Raw genomic sequence first — 19,811 nt, 5'->3', positions numbered from 1 at the left:
GCCAGCTCGGGCTGGACCGTTCCCATTGGGCGCAGGGTCAAGACTGATTTGCATATGGCTGGGTTCAAACTGGAATGGCATGGGGAGCAAACAAAATGATGGATTTAGGCCCAGATCTCTGTACTGGGGTGAATGTGTGACATTGTTCTGCATTCTGCCCATCAATTGTTCTTGTTTTATTTGAATCACAAACAGCAGACAATGGCCAAAGGTGAACTATAGATTTCCTTCACAGAAGGGGGTCAGGGTTCTGTTCCAGATATTGGATAATACATCCTTATTACACAACAATCCCCTATTTATTCCCGGTTACCCTGATCTATCCTCATAGAAATTCAGACCCAGAGGGAGAGGGCGTTGGCTTTGTATTTACCATGCATAGATGGGAAGCAGAAAAAGCTTTGAGCAAAGAAAGTCTAGATTTATTATATCTGAAAATAACATATTTGAAACAACTTCTATTTCACTCCGCCCAAAGCTAGGTCTTATCCTATGACAACAACTAACATGCTTGTCACAGGGGATACAACAATATACTTCAGTGCTACAATGTAGGGTCCCTGAAACACCAAAAAGCTGGAATTAACTTGATTGAATATTTAAGTGGCAAAATATTTTGAAAACTGAAATATGCAATGTGCGATGCTCAAATGTTTGGGTCCAGACACTTGAATCATTACATGTTGTCAAACTAAAACCAACGCATACAATGTTTGCCTTCTGTGGTACTTCACCATTGACTGCCTAGCACTCATGGCTACGGATGTCTCACAATTGAGTTGAAGGAACTGTGGTCAGGCAGACAGAATATTGTATTGTATTGTAATTGCATTTATATAGCGCTTACTACCCCTGACGAGGCGTTGAAGCGCTTTTTCAGCGAGTAGCACGCTACTCCGGGACCCATAGGGGATTAGTGTTGAATTAGTATTGTGAAACATGCAAGTACATTTTAAGTGATGGATAGGTTAGTCAGTTATTTTGATTTGGAATGATAGCGGAAGGATAGAGGAGGAAAAATAGTTTGTACATATAGCACTTGTTATCCCTGATGGGGTATTGAAGCCCGCTATTCAGGAAGCCCATAAAGGATTAGTGGTGAATTAATATGGTGAAATATGGAAGTAATTTCAGTGGTGGATATTAGTCAGTTATTTGGAGTGAGAAGGATAGCGGAGGGATAAAAGGGGAAGAAAGCTTTGCATTCATATAGCACTTGTTACCCCTGATGGGTGTTGCATTGCATTTCTGGCGAGTAGCACGCCACTCCGGAACCCATAAAGGATTAGTGTTGAAAATTAGTATAGGAAAATATGAAGTAATTTGAGTAGTGGATATGTTATTTAGTTATTTGGGTAGAGAAGGGTAGGTGGCGGGATAGAAGAATATATTCTATGGATGGAGATGTAGTTTAGTATCGATATTTTGGAAAGCCATCCTGCCCTGCATTAGGGAAATAAAAGTTATAACAATTCCACTCCATTCTGCGATATTGGGCCATATGGAAGATAACATGCAGAGGCACTCGAATTACCGATTTTCTTTTCTTTAATTTTATGAATTGAGTTTTGCAATGAACAATGACAACTGGACAATTTGCATTTCACTGGAAATGGCAGTCTGCTGTCATGACAGGTCCAGGCCATGCTGCACCAACAGCCGTGATTCGGGGTCCGAGGCACCCTCGGTCTCCCTAATCACATTATCACAGACAGCAGGGTGTCAGAGAGTAGGGATTTGTTGTTCTCACCCCGACACTGCTGCAGATAATTAAGGGATTGGCAACCCGGCTGGCAGAGCCTCCTCAATAGGTGGCCATCTTACAGCAGGGCTAGCTCTGTCCCACCGATTTGTTTTTCAGATGCAAAAAAACAAAGTTTGGGCCTGATATTGCATAGTTGCTCCTTCTGCTTTGAGGAGATATTATTCCTGTGCAGAAACAGGAGGAGGAGACACCTAAGTGCATCAGCGCCTCATTTAGTCATAATTGGGCCGTATTCCCTCAAGGGGCACACTGTGGCGAGTTCAGAATCAGTCCATTGGTGTTGCAAAGAGTACATTATGTTATGATGGAAAAGATCACATTGTTTATCACCAATGAAGGTAAAATATTTTTGAGTTTGGATTACTTGTTAGGGTATTTTTAATCCAATGCATCGGCTAATCAGGTAACACCTGGAAACATGCATGCTCTTATTGAGAAGTAAATTAATGATTTCAATTTAGTGGTCAAGTATGATGGATAAGAGATTGCGTAGTCTTCCGACACCTTCCACTCTCACACCTTGGTGTGAGAGTGGAAGGTTTACTTTACAATAGACTATGCCCAGTTCCACAACTTCTTTACAATAGACCATGCCAAGTTCCACAACTCCAATAGTCTAGGTTAACCCTGATAATACTTCCAAATCTGCAGTTCATAGCCCCACCTGATCTTTTGGGAAATGCTCTCAAAGAAGGGAGATATATTTTTGGTTATGTTTTTTCATTGTAACTTTAGGTTGCCTTTCAAGGAGATTCCACCCAACTATCAGTCTTCATAGAGTTGTGAGTGGATCGTAGTAACCCTTCATTATGGCTGATGCTATTTCTGAGGTGTACATCTAGCCCAGCAGGGTCATGCTTTATACTGGGAGAGCAGCAAAATCATCCTGGAGTCTCAACAGCTAATGTCTCTTGGCAGTAAAAGTGAAGACCAGACCACATGAAATGAAGGCTGGATGTCATAAGTGACTACCTATGTGAGACATTCATTGCAATATCACATATACATGTTAATCCCCCTATGTGTTATCTTTCTTCAAAGATAACTGTAGAACCCCCCAAACACCAGATGCATTCACCCCTTGAAAAAATCAAATGTATGCTTTAGTATGAGAAACTGAAGTCGTGTTTGACTCCCTAACCCCTCACCAGGCATGGTTACAGACACAGCACTGACCTCCCGCTCATGTTCCTTGCTCAGTGCCATGTAATTGCTCTTCAGCACAATGTACTCATCAGCCAGCTCTTTGCGATTGGTCTCCACAGCCCGCAGACGCTCTAAGGCAGCCTCGTGCTCACCAGAAAGCTTCTCCTTGTACAACTCCAACTCCATGACATGGTTTTCCAGACTCAGAATCTACAACAAAAAGAGACATCCAGGATTGAATGACAACAGCCAACACACCTCATAGAGAGACATGCTTTTTAAAAATCATGATTTTAAACATGAATCATTAGTAAACTAAGAGGCAAGACAGCTGTCATATAAACCCTCTACTTGGCCCAGATTATTGTTGAGCAACATTATAGTCTATTAAATCAAACACAATAGGTTTTTGTACACCTGGCATTCTGAACTTGCATATTTGATCCTGCTTTAATATGTAATCATAAAGAAAAAGGAGTTTTGGTAAAAATAAAATATTTGCCTAAGATCACACAACTTAAGTGGGGAAGCACTCGATTCATCTAGGTTTCCTGGTTTCACTTTGTACAAATTAGCCAGTAAAATTGGTATATATTTGCTTTACCGCATGTTGACACTTTGTTTTTACCTCTTTGTGTTTGTTTCTGTAGTTTTAATATAGCACAACTCAACCCTATGGTATTGGAGGGCTTTACATCAGCACCAGTTACATTACATGAGGTCACTTAATTGTTTTTAGGCACGGGGATATTAAGTGCTTTGTCCAGACTCACAGGATAAGACTCAAACCTGGTTCTTAGTTCCAAAGTAAGCAGCTCTGGCCGTAACACCAGATTCTGGGTGGAGGCAGAGTGGCAGGCAGAAGGCACATGAAAGTGTGGCTCTGATGGGCTTGAGTTTCCAACATGAACTAGAGTGAGTAATTGTATTCTACTTTTTGTTTCTTGGCTGCAGCCAGTGATTTAAATGAGCAGGTACTGTCCAGTACGGAGTGCCTGCACTTGTTTAATTTGAAGAAGAGAGTATCTGCACTTCTCAGCACTTCTGCAAAACGTTTAATGGGAAAGTACCGGCACTTCTCAGTAGCAAACAGGCACTCTAAAGAGTGAGTACCTGCACAACTATATTTCCATTTACATCACAGGCTACAGTTGTTGTCTGGCTGAGAAGGTGGCACTCAGGTTGTATGCAGTTTTGTGGTTTATTGTAGCATGTCTGACTTATTAAAGGTTATCAAAGTAACAGGTGTACAGGTGAGGCTTGTCTAGGTGCTTGAGAAACAGGAGCCTCCGCCCAGCCTTTCCCATGTGAAAAGTATAGGGCCCAGTGAGCGATCAGTGTCCTCTGTAGGTTTTGGAAATATGAACCCAAAAAAGTATAGGGCCTTCAGGGTATTTTGCTGAGATTTCCACGCCATAGTGAGGGATGTGTGAAGCCAGTATACCTCACTAACAAAGAGAAATAGTGTGTAGATTTCTAGGAGCTAGAGTGACACCAAGCAACATATTATCTGTAGAGACAGCACCATGCGTACACAGATAAACAGTCCTTATTCCCCATTCAGGGTGAATAAATATTTACTGGGGATTACTCATAATCAAACAATACAAGTTTATAAACACATAATTCAGTAACTTAGGATGGATCCCCTTCCACAAAATCACTCCTAGGCTCCAGAGTCATAGGTTCAGTGGCATATACTTTGTGTGGCACTTTGGTGATTTAGGTGCACTCCTAAGTTGTGATGCAGCTGGGAAAAGCTACAGGTCCAAAGTTTATGCTGGCAAAAGGAAAAGGCGCGTGTGAAATTAAAACGAGGATTGTGAAACAAATAGATGTGTAATATATCCTGTCAGAGAAGGAAACCGGTTTCTGGATCCACTTAGCCTTGTAGATGACCTGTAGTATCGTATTCGGGAACTAAACTGTTAAACACAGAGATACTGGGCCTATATGCCAATATGGTGAATTTGTGTGTCTGGAGTCCCACACTGCCCAGCACGTGGCTGGATTTGAGCCAATTCAAAAGCAGGCTGCTCTGTGCCATCCCTAGCAGCCCAACAATAGTGAAGGTGCCCTGCCTTTGGGACCTAACCTTATATGTATTTATTTACATTAACTTTGGTCTGCATTGAAGCATCTAGGACGGAGCCTTTTTCCACAGTACTTGAAGCCCTCATTCATTCCTACTTCTTGCGGAACCCGCTCCGCGGGTCCCGCTGCGTGTGGGGGGATCTTACCGGCGTTGGAAGAACTTTCACCGGGAGCAACAGCAGGCGAGTGACAGGCGGGGCTGCGAGCGAGTGCAGGCGCTGCGCAGGGACTACGGTTCCCAGGAGCGCCTGCCAGACCCAATTGCGAACACCTGGGCCGCTCTCCCTGTCTGCTCCTCCCCCTCCCCTGCGCTCAAGACTCGCGTGCAGGAGGCAGCATTTGGGACATTAACTTTGGTCTGCATTGAAGCATCTAGGACGGAGCCTTTTTCCACAGTACTTGAAGCCCTCATTCATTCCTACTTCTTGCGGAACCCGCTCCGCGGGTCCCGCTGTGTGTGGGGGGATCTTACCGGCATTGGAAGAACTTTCACCGGGAGCAACAGCAGGCGAGTGACAGGTGGGGCTGCGAGCGAGTGCAGGCGCTGCGCAGGGACTACGGTTCCCAGGAGCGCCTGCCAGACCCAATTGCGAACACCTGGGCCGCTCTCCCTGTCTGCTCCTCCCCCTCCCCTATAGTCAGATAAATCGACACTGCTATTACCGCTGCGCGGTAGCGCGCGGTAGCGCCGGGAGAAGCCCGGGACAAGGGCGGGACCGTCTGTGGCCGTCCGGGGCCGCAGGAGGCCGGGCAGGGCCACCTTTCTAACACTTTTCCTTCCTATTTTGGCTTTTAATCTGGTTTTAATATTTTTTTATAATTGTTGGTTACACAACCAAAGACTAAGAGGCGGCTGAGTTTTTATATTTGGAAGTATATATTATGCACATTTGTTGATTGTCTATCGAGACTGGTGATATTTTAGTTTCTTGCACTCTCTTTGAAACATGACCCTAAGGTCGGGTAAAGAAAGACATGTTCAGGTCTCCACCTCTAATGGCACTTTTACTGGGACTATTGATCAATTTTTTACACGTTCAACTGCCATTTTGGAAAAGGAGATAGCCTTAGTTGAAAAACGCCTCTCGCTTGATATTATTACTGGCAAGCGTTCCTCCTTGGCAAAATTAGTGCGGTTGTCTCTCCCGTCCCACTTACATTGTTGACTACAAACAGTGATGATACTAATGCGGAGTCATTGTTGTTAACTGCTCCCGAGAATAATCCTGTGGAGGTAGCGGGGACAAACCAAGAAAGTGTATTTAATATTGTACAGGATAACCTATCAAATGGTGGGATTATTGATCTAGATCTGGTTAGTGAGAAATCTGGCCTCTCAGATTCGCCAAATCTTAATGTTAGTACTGAACATATGGACTCCCCTTCCAATTCACAACATACATCTTTCCATAACCGTGGGAAACGCAAAAGGGTAGACTCACCTGACGCAGAGGTCCAAACCGAGGGTGCGGGAAATTTTATTTTATCCCCCCCGCAGCCACCTAATACTAATTTGGTTGTCCACCCTGAGGAATGTAATCCTACAATTAGTATTTCAGAAGAAATTTTCCTGGCCAGGACAGAGTTACTACTTAAATCGCTTCTTTTACCACTTTTCGAAAGGACTAGACTATTAAACACTAAAATGGATGCCTTAGATAAGTTGGAGAAAGATAATATAGCGTCATCGAATAGAATCCTTGCTAGTTTAGTGCCAAAAGGATTGAACCCCCCCGCCCTTCCCACTAAGTTGCCTACTTCTATGGTTAACATTATAGGGCTTAATAATAACAACGATAATAATAGTAAAAATACCTCTAAAGCGGGATTATCCATTCCTAAACCCGCACAACATATAACAGTACCTGTTCCCAAGAAAGTAACCACTATGGAGAATTCAACTGGGCTCAAGCCTGCTAAAAATCCTCAGAATCAGAAAAACCCAATTTCCACAAAGAGTCAGGTTTTAAGTTACCAGCCCAAACCTATCCCAAGGAAGCATTGTGTGAATCTCCCGCCAGAGTCAGTGCCTTATACTATCATTTTAACTGGCGTGGCTCCCCTTAGTAGTGGTACGAGAGAAACTCACAAGGATCTTTACAATAAGGTCATATTTTGGCTTAATAAAAATCGTCCGCTTCCCCCCGACCTAAAACCTGAAATCCTTAATGTTAGGAGGGTGGACTGGGTAGGCTTTGAAAAAAAAGACCTTGAGGGTGACTGTGTGGTTATTAGCTTCAGAGAGCCATGGGTAGCTGAACTTATTAGTAGGGAACCAAGATTTGGAAGAGTTGGAGATGTGCAAACATTATCACTGCATTATTTTTACCCTGCTTTATACGCAACTAGACCCCAAACTTCATTCCACCACACAAGAAGGGATAGGTCTAGAGGTAGATCTCAACCTGAAACTCCAATCTACCCAATGTTTTATCCTCGCCTTGCAAATCGGTTTGCACCATTGTCAGGTTTGGAAGGAGTAGATTGACAAGATGTAGAATCTTTAGGTATTGGGGTACTTGAAGTTGTAGTAAACCACTCCCTAAACAACCTGAAAATCCCTGGAAAAGAGATTGCCCCAAGGTCTACTGATGTAGTACAGAGGGTGACAGATAGGGATACATATCCAAATTGCACACCCAGACCTTTGAATACAGTAGAAACTAAGAGCTCAACTGTTTTTATGGGAGAGAAGTCACCTCACATTCTGACAGTCTTGTCATGGAATATAGCGGGACTGAGGGGGAAAATGTCAGAGGCTGATTGGGGTTCCTTTATAGACCTATACGATATAATTGTTTTGCAGGAAAGTTGGTCAACAGAGCCCATCCATCGAGTTGGCTATCTTAACTACTATAAACTAGCCTGTAAAGGATTGAAGGGACGTCCCTCGGGCGGTCTGGTCATCTGGATAAAACAATCTCTAGCTTTTACAATAACAGACCTCCCCACCTCAAGCAATGATATTCTGGCCCTGAAACTATGTGGCAAAAACAATCAGGTTTTTTTCCTGATTAATATTTATGCAAGAGGGCAACCAGGAGGGAAGCCCGCGAGAGTGGTAGCTGAATTAGAATCTACATTGAACAGTATCAGTAGAGATAATTGTGTTATGGTGGCAGGAGATTTTAATTGTTCTTTCGAACCGTTTCCCAACCTTGTTGATGGGGGTTATGGGGAGATTGACCAGTTATGGAATATTCCTCATTTATCTATTCCACCAGTTAAAAAAGTCACTGAGGCTGCTATGCAGTGGTTAGGTCTTTGCCTTGAATGGAACTTGCGCGCAGCAAATGGCAGGACTAAATCAGATACGATGGGAATGGTTACATTTGACAATTCCCTGCATTCGAGTCGCATTGACTATTTCTTGATAAGGTTAGAATACTGGAAATTATTGGAGGATATGGTGGTGGTCACCAGACCTGAAAGTGATCATAACCCCCTGGTTATAAAATTATTATTGCAGGAGGGTTTGTTTTTGGACCCTGCAACCAGCATCGTCACAGCAGATGCTGGTCTTACGAATGATTGCAGAAGGGTAAGATGGGCTAGGTTCCTAGACAACCCCTCCATTATTAATAAAGTTGCTAATGAGGTCACAGCTGCTACAAACCTGATAGTACCCTTATTTGATGAAGGAACCTCACTTGATCAAATTGGGATGATCCACGAGTCTCTTTTTAATAAAATTAAATCTTTTTTTATTGAACCTGTCAAAGGAAGGATAAAAGTGCAAACTAAGTCTAAGTGGTACGACAAATCTTGTCGCGTTGCCCATAGCTCTTTGTTATCTGCTATTAAATCTAAAATAGCTAGGGACATAAGGTTGGCTAGGGTAAACTACAAGAAAGTACTTAAAGAGGCTAAAACCAAATGGGATGACCAGCGTTGGTTGGACTTATATCAGGCAAGTGCCTCATCCAACCAACAAAAATTCTGGGAGGTTGTAAAATGGGGCGGGACTGGTGATATGCATGTTCCTGTTAACTATGTCCCAGTTGAGCAATGGGTCAAGCATTTTGAGGCACAGTTTAGTGTCGCAGAACGGATCTCCCATAACAATAGGGAAGATGCCAGTGTACAGTCTGCTGTGCCACTTCATGATCACATTGTCTTTACTAAATTAGAAGCGATCACCGCCCTTAATCAAGTGCAGAATGGCAAAGCCCCAGGCATGGACTGCATCCCTGCGGACCTTTTTAAGTATGACCAATTGCATTGGGTCCCGTACATAACAGTTTTGGCGAATGCAATAGCCAGAGGGACTGAAATTCCCATTTCGTGGAAAGGGGCTGAGATCCTGCCCGTGTATAAAAAAGGGGATAGAACTGATGCAGGGAATTACAGACCCATCAGTCTTATTGATGCCCTTCAAAAGGTTATAGCTCGAATGTTGTTAGGAAAAATCCACTCATGGATGTCCGAAGTTGACATTCTGTCTCCGATGCAGGCGGGTTTTAGGGAATATACAAGCACAGTGGATCAGATATTAAGATTTGTCATGATCTTTTGGAAAACTGTATTCCTGAGAGGTGGCACGATATTTGCTGCATTTGTGGACCTCAAATCAGCATTTGATTTGGTCCCCAGAGCGAAGATGTGGGCAGCCTTGAGCAGGATGGGTGTGCCTGCTGCACTCCTCGATCTTACCATCAGGATGCATGAGGGAAATTTTGCCAGAGTTAGATGGGGGCGGCAGGGTCAGGTCACAGACACCTTCCCCGTGACTCGCGGAGTAAGGCAGGGCTGCGTCCTGGCTCCCACCCTGTTTATACTCTTTATTAACCAAGTGGTGAAATTCCTCACAGATATTCCGACTGATGCCCCTTCACTGGGTGGGACTAAATTTCCCCTTTTAATATTTGCAGACGATACACTTATACTGGCCAAAACACAGAAGGGCCTACAGGTTGCTATAAATAAATTTGTGGACTTCTGTAATGAGAATGATCTGGAAATTAACATCAATAAAACCAAGTTCATGGTCCTGACAAAAAATAAACCAAAGAGGGGTCATGTTACCATGAATGGGTCTAGCTTGGAGCAGGTTGAAGCAATGACATACCTTGGTGTTTCAATAGACTATAGATTAAGGTGGAAAGAACAAGTGGCGGCGCTTAGTTTGAAATTTGCTCGCCTGTCCGGTTGTCTAGTAAAAGAGCAGCGATGTTCTCTTACCAAAAGAGTTTTGCCGGCTCTTAAAATCTATAGTGCCAAAATTAGCTCAGCCATTTTATATGGGGCTGATATTTGGGGCTGTGTGGATCTGGCTGTCCTAGATAGGATACAGAATAAATTTCTTCGAAACCTTGTCAGCCTCCCCCCTTCTACACCAGTCCTGCCATTGTTGATGGATATGGGCTTGCATTCTATTAAACATCAAGCCCTCTACAGGATGGTGGCACTGTGGAGGCGCATCTGGTCTACCCCAGAACTTGCTATGTTTGCCCGAGAACTACAGGATGTGAGAATGCAGCAGGGGGCAGGTGACATACCGTGGTTCAAGCAAATTAAGATTACTTTGATTAAAATGGGTCTTCCATTGCTCTGGTCTGAGCCGGGTTTACATACTTTCCCTACAAAAAAAGACTTCAAATTACTTTTCTGGACCACGGTAAAAGTAGAACATGTTGCTCTTTCGGAGAAACAGAACTTGACAGGTCAGTTTCTGCTACACAAAACAGTCCCTCACATAGAGACTTATTGGGATGTTATTCCTAAAACATTAGACAGGAAACTATACCATCAGTTTCGTGTAGGCACACTGCCACTGAGGGTTTTTACTGATGGTTGGCAGAAGACAGAATCATCCCTTTGCCCCTGTTGTACTGACTGTAGAGAAACATTAGGTCACTTTTTATTTGTATGTACTGCTTATAGTGAACCAAGATGTAAATGGTTGAAACCTGTATGTTCCAGACTTAATACCCGAGTGAGTAGCGAAGCCTTGTACATTCTGAGAACAAATACTGCTGAATGGTTATCCATTGGAATGGCTAAATTCCTTGGATGGGCTTGGCTAATTAGGATCAAGTCAGTTCAAAACTTATCGTCTTGAATAACTTTGAATAGAATGCAATTGTATTATACTATGGTCTGATCAGAATTGATGTCTAGTTTTCTTTTTTATACAAATGTATACTTGTAAGTTTTTTTATATATTTTTTAGTCTTTTTCCTTCTTGACGTCTATATATGTATGTTTAATTGGGAATTTTTATCTAATTCTTGTCATTTCTTTTTTGTTTGTTAGTATTGATCTGAAACTTTATGACTTTGTTAATTTAATTGTACCGTTTGTATTTTATGTGTGTCTTTTATGAACAACAATTCGAAATAAAGACGTTAAAAAACTGAAAAACTGAAGGTGGAAGAGGTGTGGCGCCGCGGCCAGGGCGACTGACGCTGGAATCTGGGGACCACGGTTCGATCCCCGGCTCCGGCGGCAGGTTAGCCCAGCACCATGTGACTCTGGGCAATAGCTCGCTTAATCTTCCCGACGGCCCCCAGCGCCTAGAGACCCTTACGGGTGATTGTGCGCTTTACAAAAAAAAAAAAAAAAAAAAGAAGCTTACTTGTGTTGTGGCAGCAGCTAGCTGCTGGTGCAGTGTGCACTAGCTGGTGGGGAACTCGGCGTACTATAAGTTCCATCGACAATGGGTGTAGTCCTTTGAGAAGCACTGCCACAGAAGGATTCGCCTGTTGAGGTCCACCCAAGAAATTGCTGCATGCATTGGGGACATGCTAGTCAAAATTGGTTTCTTCTCTCCCACACATTTTCCAGAACATCAGTTCTCAAATCCCCCACTCAGGCTAGCCAGCAGTCCAAAATAAGATAAAACCCTCCTATCAGGAAGTTATATTAGTTGCATTTGTCACCCCGAGTGGGATGGGTATGCTCAGATGTGAGTCCCATGCTCTCCACACCACTGGAGTCAAGCTATCCTGGCTGAAGACGGTTGATAGCCAGAAACCGGTCCTAGGATGCTTGATTCCGGTCCAGGAAAGACATGGCTTGGCAGTTCGGGCTGGACTGTTCCCATGAGGAACAGGGTCAAGGCTGATTTGCATATGGCCATGTCTGAACTGGGGTGGTGTGGAGTGCAAAAAAAACGATGGATTTAGGCCCAGATCTCTGTACTGGGGTTAATGTATGACATTGATCTGCATTCTGTCCAACAACTGTTGTTTTTGCAGTTATATTAGTTCAACCCTTCAAGTATGAATGGCAATCCAGCCAATCGATAAGGGCATGTGCAGAATGTTTTCGATAAAGGATTTTGCACCACACTTGGGCTTTCTCACCCATGTAGAAGCTTCCCACTTTTCAAAATCTTCTCAGCTATCTCTGGTAAATCTCATATAACTTCACTAGTGTACCTGATTTAACAAATTAGCGAGAGCCAGACAAGGAAATCCATATTTCCATATCGACTTCCTGAGGCCTAACTGTCTAAGGGATATCCATGAAGCAACAAATGTAATGGGAGTTATCATCCCAGAAAGCAACCCTGAAGGTGGAGGCGTCCTTGAGTTAAATTTGTATCCAAAACAATACGGAGTTGCACAGTGTATCCTCCACACACCCACTGCGTTCACAGCCATACCAGTGCTGGAGAAATTCAGAAATCAGTTACTTCTGTGAGGTGCCGCCCCAAACCCGCCTGCATGCCCACAGTCTAGGGCACACAGTCCAACGAGGAAATTATGTTGATGCAGTCCCATAGGAGATATCCATGTCAGTAAGAGGCCTCACATGCACCAACAGGGATTCATATTTTATTACAAAAGATACAGAGACAGCTGCATAACATATAGGGGTCCCTTAACCATTTTCTTCCAGGAATATGATGTTGTGTCTGGAGCCAAGATGGGTCTGTATCTGTTTATTTACATTTTAAGGGTATGCTACACATCCTGGATCTCTGTGTGGCAGGATCTGTGTTTGTACTGCTTACAGGAGACTAAAGATCTTGCCCTTTTCATGATGCCGATTCGAGGTAGAAACTACTTTCTACATCCATAGTGTCACCATCTAACATAGAAAAGCAAATAAAGTTTTGTGTGTGAAAGTTTCCAAAGGACCAATACTGTCCATCCCCAAATTCTTTTAATGATGTAGAATAGCAGGCTTTGATTAACTCGATCAATGTTTCTGTTACAAGAGCCCTGCTTAGAACTTCCTCAGAGAGATACTTGAACCACTTGCACCACCCCAAACCAGAAAAACGGCCAAATTTCTGCATCTGAACTATTGCCACCATTTTAGAGTCCTGAAGATGCAGGTTCACTTCTCGAGGAGGTGTCTAGTCGTTGAGGTTGGTACAGATTAGGGCTCCTGGTGCAGATGATATCTGAAGCTGAGAAAGTGGAACTGATCACAGTACCCTGATCAGTGGGCCATTCTGCAAATGTAAGATGTAGCGGTTCAAAGCAGGTGGAAAAGTGACAAAATGAGCACTGGAAATGATGGAAGCAACAACAATTTACAAAGTTGCAGTTGAACACAGCCTCCCAGCTCTAATACTGACCAGAAAGATGTGGGCATCCTAAATGATGTCACCAAGCTACCCTAACTTCTTTCCCACTTACCCGCTGACATTATCAGGAGTTTCCTCCTTCTGAGCAGATATCGCTCAAGATGGCGGAGACCACCCCCACAAGCAAACACAAATGACAGAAGACCGCGTTCACTGGGAGCTTTCAGAAATATTTTTTCCTGCAGGGATTTCCACAATCCAAACATTAAGGGCAAGTAATTTGTATGGGTGCGGAAAAAGATTAGTTATGTTGCCATTAAAGATGCTACTGTTTACACAGATGAAACCAATTTGAAAATTGGAACTAGCAGTGGCATCTGGCTGAAGGAGAGCGGCTTCCAACTTTAAAAAGCTGGGAGATGTGAGCATCTCATATAGAGCTCCGCCTAGCTACTTCAAATTTTACCACATCTCTCTCATTCTTAACACATGTCTCCTAATTTAAACAACTACATCAGTCATATCCACCTTCTTTATGCACCGCACATTTATCAAACTTGTTTAGTGCATTGGAAATTAAATGCCTAATTTTGATAATGAACCTACTACTTCACACCCACATCTGATAATGCCCTTCATATTCAAAAACAAAGTCTTTGAAGCAACCAATATGTAATATAGCACACCTCCTAACTGTCTCCTAGTGTTTGCAAACTAGTTATTAATATATTACCAAAGTCTCTGGTAATCACTTCATATGTGACACGCAACTCTCCTAATTCACCTCGATTCATCACCTTTTGTTCAATACTAAGCTCTGCTAACAAACATTTCAGACCACAACACTGTTCTACTAATGTAATTGGCTCAACAGAGAACCCTGTGAAAGTACTTCAAAGACCCCAAAGAACTGTGTGAATGTGCTTCAGGGCCACAAATGCACATTTCTACCCCCACAACACATGCAGTCTCATAGGCCACTTTGCTAAGGCACTTCAAGCCCCAGTATAATCTTCAGCCTCCAATGTATTCCAGATCTAGAAAACATACACAGATAGCTCTTCCTTCACAGCCTCGTTCCAACTTGTACCATCTTCCCTTGCTATGATTATACTGGATACATACACAGGGCTCTGGCAATGCTCCTCAGTGGTGACTGGCACCATGCAATGCTTTCTGGCACTTGGGACATTTAAAAATAAGCCATCCTCCACCTTCCACATTCTGTTACTAATGCAATCTCCACAGAATGATAAAAACCACAAACCGTGTTCTTCAGTTCAAAGGTCTCCGCCTCATACTGCTCTCTCATCTTGTTTGTTTCAATCTGCAGTTCAATAAGGTCCCTGGAAATCTAGAAGGAAACAAAAAGAATCTGGTCACTGAAGCACGTCCCAGGAACTCCCATTCCAGAAAAGCGAGCCATGTGAGTGCTCTCTGCTGTATTTCCTGTACTGTATCGTTGTGGATTGCTGGCTGTTGTAGGGCCAACGGAGGATTGTACTGGGGCGCTGGTGGATCTTTATGGCAAGGTGTCGTGGCCGAAGAGCCCTAAAGGGAACCAAAGTGGAGATAGCAAGCAGGGGAGTTATGTATAATGAAGGAGACCTCTGCATAATGTGGTTAGGGGCTTCTGGGTCTCTCCTATCTCACAGATCTTCATTGGCCGTGGAGTGAATGGGGACCCACCTGTGCCACAGATGCTGCAGGAACCAGCGTTACGCCCTTGGCTGCAAGTGGCACAGCACATGTTAGAAGAAGGTATGAGGAGCGAGTTGATAATGGCCGCCTGCTGCGATGGATCCATTTGGGGAAGCACCCTAGACAGATAACAGTGACTTAAATTGCTTTAAAAGTATTCACCACATGAGGCATTTATTACTGTATCTATTGATAAAATGTCACTGCAGACTGGCATACATGGGCAAAATAAAGGAATATATAAAATGTCACTGGATGGATCATAAAAAGTAATACTAGAATTGAGTCAGGAGATCAGCCCACGGTGTACACTGCTTACCGGCTGCCAGGATAAATGCCATATAGGGTGCATCCAGGAGCATCAGAGGAGAAGCCTACAGCATACACTGGTTACAGGTTGGCATGATAAATCCCTATGTGGTCCACCTAGGAGCATCAGAGGAGCAGCCCACATCATACACTAGTTACAGGTTGGCATGATAAATACCCTATGTGGTCCACCTAGGAGCATCAGAAGAGCAGCCCACAGCATACACTGGTTACAAGTTGGCATGATAAATACCCTATGTGGTCCATCCAGGAGCATCGGAGGAGAATCCCACAGCATTCACTGGTTACAGGTTGGCATGATAAATACCATATGTGGTCCACCTAGGAGCATCAGAGGAGCAGCCCACAGCATACACTGGTTATTGGTTGGCATGATAATACCCTATGTGGTCCACCTAGGAGCATCAGAGGAGCAGCCCACAGCATACACTGGTTACAGGTTGGCATGATAAATACCCTATGTGGTCCACCTAGGAGCATCAGAAGAGCAGCCCACAGCGTACACTGGTTATTGGTTGGCATGATAATACCCTATGTGGTCCACCTAGGAGCATCAGAGGAGCAGCCCACAGCATACACTGGTTACAGGTTGGCATGATAAATACCCTATGTGGTCCACCTAGGAGCATCAGAAGTGCAGCCCACAGCATACACTGGTTACAGGTTGGCATGATAAATATCCTATGTGGTCCACCTAGGAGCATCAGAAGAGCAGCCTACAGCATACACTGGTTACAGGCTGGCATGATAAATACCCTACGTGGTCCATGCAGGAGCATCAGAGGAGCAGCCCACAGCATACACTGGTTACAAGTTGGCATGATAAATACCCTATGTGGTCCATCCAGGAGCATCGGAGGAGAATCCCACAGCATTCACTGGTTACAGGCTGGCATGATAAATACCCTATGTGGTCCATGCAGGAGCATCAGAGGAGCAGCCCACACCATACACTGGTTACAGGTTGGCATGATAAATACCCTATGTGGTCCATGCAGGAGCATCAGAGGAGCAGCCCACACCATACACTGGTTACAGATTGCCATGAATAATCCTGTTTATGCTCCATCTAGGAGCATCATAGAGGGTGCCCACAATGTGGGCTACTAACAGGTTGCCGCAATAAATGCCCTATATGGTCCATCTAGTAGCATCAGAGGGACTGCCTACTGCACCCACTGGTTACAGGTTGCCAAGATTAATGCCCTATAAAGTCCATCAAGGAGCATCAAAGAAGCCACCCATTATGTCCACTTGTTACAGGTTAACAGGATAAATGCCCAAGGAAATACAACAGCCTTGTCATGATCACATCTCCTTCCTCACTCCTAGCCTCCCCGAAGAGTAGTAGGCTCTCATTCAGGAGCATACAGTCACCCTCCAGATCTTCTCATTCTCTGTATAGTGAACATTGCTGGTGCAGGACCTAGCTTTGAAATAACTCTCCATGCACATAATCTATCTCAGGTCTCACCTTGAGCTTCTCCTCTTCGCTAAAGATGAGCTTGGAAGACAGGTCAGTCTTGGAGCCAGCGAGCTGCCCCATTTTCTCCTGTAGCTCACCAAGTTTGACGTAAAGCCTCTCGTTACGATCTTGTAGCTGCACCTGTGAAGAGGAACACACATCATTCAGACTCAATTGTGCCATAGACCCTTAAACAGACAGAATCCCACACCTGGCCCCGCAGCTGTTCATAACTACCTTTGGATAAGCAATCACTTAAGCCTTAATATTCTGAAGGTAAATGGGACTGTGTGTAGGATAAATGACTCAATATCAGAGCAAACATAGGATCATGCAGGTGGGGGTGTGTGAAACCAGACCCCTTACGTGAACAAGGGGAAAGAGCCTTCCCTGAATCCCATGCTTCGTTAATGCATGGACTCTTAGTACACACTTCATACTCAACTGTCTTCTAGTGCTTGCAAACTAGTTATTGAAGTCTCTGGTAGTCATACATAACTAAGCCTGGGGAGAGTTCTCAGAGTTCCACATGACCAAAAAAACTCTGCAAAGCTATGCAGAGTTCTATATGCGGTGGAGTGCGTTAAGTCACGCCGTTCATGCTGATTTTCTAGTGCTGGGTCTTTGTCCCGCACTGGAAAATCAGGGCGAAAAGAACTATGCGCAGCGCAAGAAGACGCTGCTTCTTTCTGCCACTCGAGCTTCCTCAATGCGAATGGAATGTTTCTCAGCGCGAGTGATCATGACCATCCGTGACCGCCCGCATTGAGACATTTCACTGGGAGTTGGTCTACTGTTGGAATTTCCTCGCCAACCTAATGTTGGTGAGCGCAAACTTGGGAAAACTACGCGTGCTTCAGGGATTGTGGAAAACTCCACAAACTGAGCGGAGTTCACCGCTCAGGCCTATAAATTCAAAATAGATTCCTTTTGTGTTACATTGAGCAGTGGAACATCAAAGAGAATCATGACATGCCTTACAGAGAAGGTGAAGATGAGGGTTCAAGGTTGGAAATCCTCTCTTGCACTAAGTCCTTCCTTGGGTTAAGGAGGTCAACACCCTATTCCTATATATAAAATCAGATAGCTCAAAATAAACACTTGCACAAGCAACTTCTGGTATGGTGTCACTATAGTGCAGGCTTCTCCAACAAGTAGCTAATGAGCTGCTGGTAGCTCTCCAGCTGTCTGTCAGTAATCTCCAGTGTGCACCCCAGCCTACTAAATTAGGTGTTTTTACGTGCCAAAATTCACGGAAATGCTTGTACTCTAAGAAATCATGGGCTGATGTTTGGAGAAAAATGTCTGAATTTCAGAAATATATTTGAAGCTGACTTTTGAGTGATAAATCATGTGACGCTGGGGGAGACATGACTAATACTAATACCTCAGGAGCATTGTAGCTCTGACTGTTATGATAACCCATGTTGAAGCAACCCAATTCGACAAAGCACTTTTTAACACAACTTCTGGCAACCCTGCCCAATACACTTAGACGATCACAGCTATTAAGCCTACATATGGTGAGCAATGAATGTAATCTTGTTTTATGCTGTCATTATTGCAATCCTGATAATATAAGTAGCCCTGGATGATTTTCATTGAACAGAAGTTGCTCTTAATACAGAAAAAGTTGCCGAACCCTGCATAGTGCATGCAAGATATCCAAGACAAAAAATGTACAACCCCTACACCAACCTTTAACATCTCATGCTAAGTCTAGCTGAGTAGATCTGGAGTTAAGAATAGTAAATATATACTTACCCTGTGAGGTAGTGGATGCAAATTTGTCAAAGTCGATACTGTCAACCTCAATCTCAGAGAATCTATTATGTGAACTGTAATGTTTGGACTGTTCTATCAGTTGCACAGTAAAAGCTCATTTGAGTTACACAATAAATAAAATAAAATATGATCTAAAAATATCAGTTACCATGAAATCCCTAAAAAGTTCTGAAGCAGGAAATTAAACTTAACTCTTACAGTAAATGTCATGTTTTCCTATGCAGTGAGTCTTACTAAAAGTTGAGTAGGACAAGTCATGGAATGTGTGGTCAGGAAAGAATGTATTATCTTTATATTTTCGTATCGATTCAGCTGCCTAGAACCTACAACAGAGGGGAGAAGAAAGAATATTGTGGGTCTAGGGAGGGATTGACCCCTTTATGGAAACTGCATGCTTCAAAGAGAGCACTGATACTTGGGGGAATCAGCTTGGATGTTGCCAAAGACTGTTGGAAAAGAAGTGTTTAATGGCCTTTCTTGAATTTGGTAAAGGTCTCCTTCAAGGCAGGGTGGTATTGGGAGGGAGAGGGGCTTACTCTGTGAAACGACAATTTTCAGTGTCAATAGGTTTAAAGCCTGTGTAGCATGTGGATCGGGTGTGCGCATGACATTCAAACTTGAAACAAATTTGCATTGCCAATACTTGTTGGCCCATCAACACTTGAGGAGTGAGAGACGACATACGAAAATATGAATGCTGTACAAACATGCTTTGGCAAAGCCAATAGATCTGGCTTTCATGTGGTACAACACAAAACATCAGCATGCGTAAACCTGTGTGGATGATAATTATTCAAGTAATGGATTAGTGCTTAGGTGTTAAGCCAATGGGATGTTTATTTTTCATGTGCTCTGAGTTGCTGAAGAAATGATGGGTTTGCTCACAACACAATGAATCTGCAGAAATGTTGTTGATTTAATATGCAAGAATAATGTATTAAAAAAACTTGATTTTGGAGGTGAGCCAGAAGATTTTCCTGGAGACATAGATGCTGTTAAGGATGCTGTCCGTTTCATTGATTTTGCTTCTCTTTGCACTTAGA

At 43.5% G+C, this 19,811-nt stretch overlaps 1 protein-coding gene across 5 annotated transcripts in view; it reads right to left on the bottom strand.

Annotated features, from left to right (window-relative positions):
* The window catches only part of CCDC78 (coiled-coil domain containing 78), a 434,980-nt gene that overhangs the window by 100,377 nt on the left and 314,792 nt on the right, over nucleotides 1–19,811 (bottom strand). For all 5 annotated transcript variants that reach the window (XM_078662986.1, XM_078662987.1, XM_078662990.1 and 2 more), the window contains 3 exons: nucleotides 16,993–17,124; nucleotides 14,755–14,841; nucleotides 2,942–3,121 (listed from right to left, as the gene is read on the bottom strand). In XM_078662986.1, the coding sequence (XP_078519112.1) occupies nucleotides 2,942–3,121; nucleotides 14,755–14,841; nucleotides 16,993–17,124 (399 nt within the window). The remainder of the gene's footprint in view (nucleotides 1–2,941; nucleotides 3,122–14,754; nucleotides 14,842–16,992; nucleotides 17,125–19,811) is intronic.

The sequence above is a fragment of the Lissotriton helveticus genome, chromosome 10 (genome assembly GCF_964261635.1).
Source record: "Lissotriton helveticus chromosome 10, aLisHel1.1, whole genome shotgun sequence".
Lineage (NCBI taxonomy): Eukaryota > Metazoa > Chordata > Amphibia > Caudata > Salamandridae > Lissotriton > Lissotriton helveticus.
The sequence above is the reverse complement of the archived record's forward strand: the minus strand, read 5'-3'. Positions and strand labels throughout refer to the sequence as shown.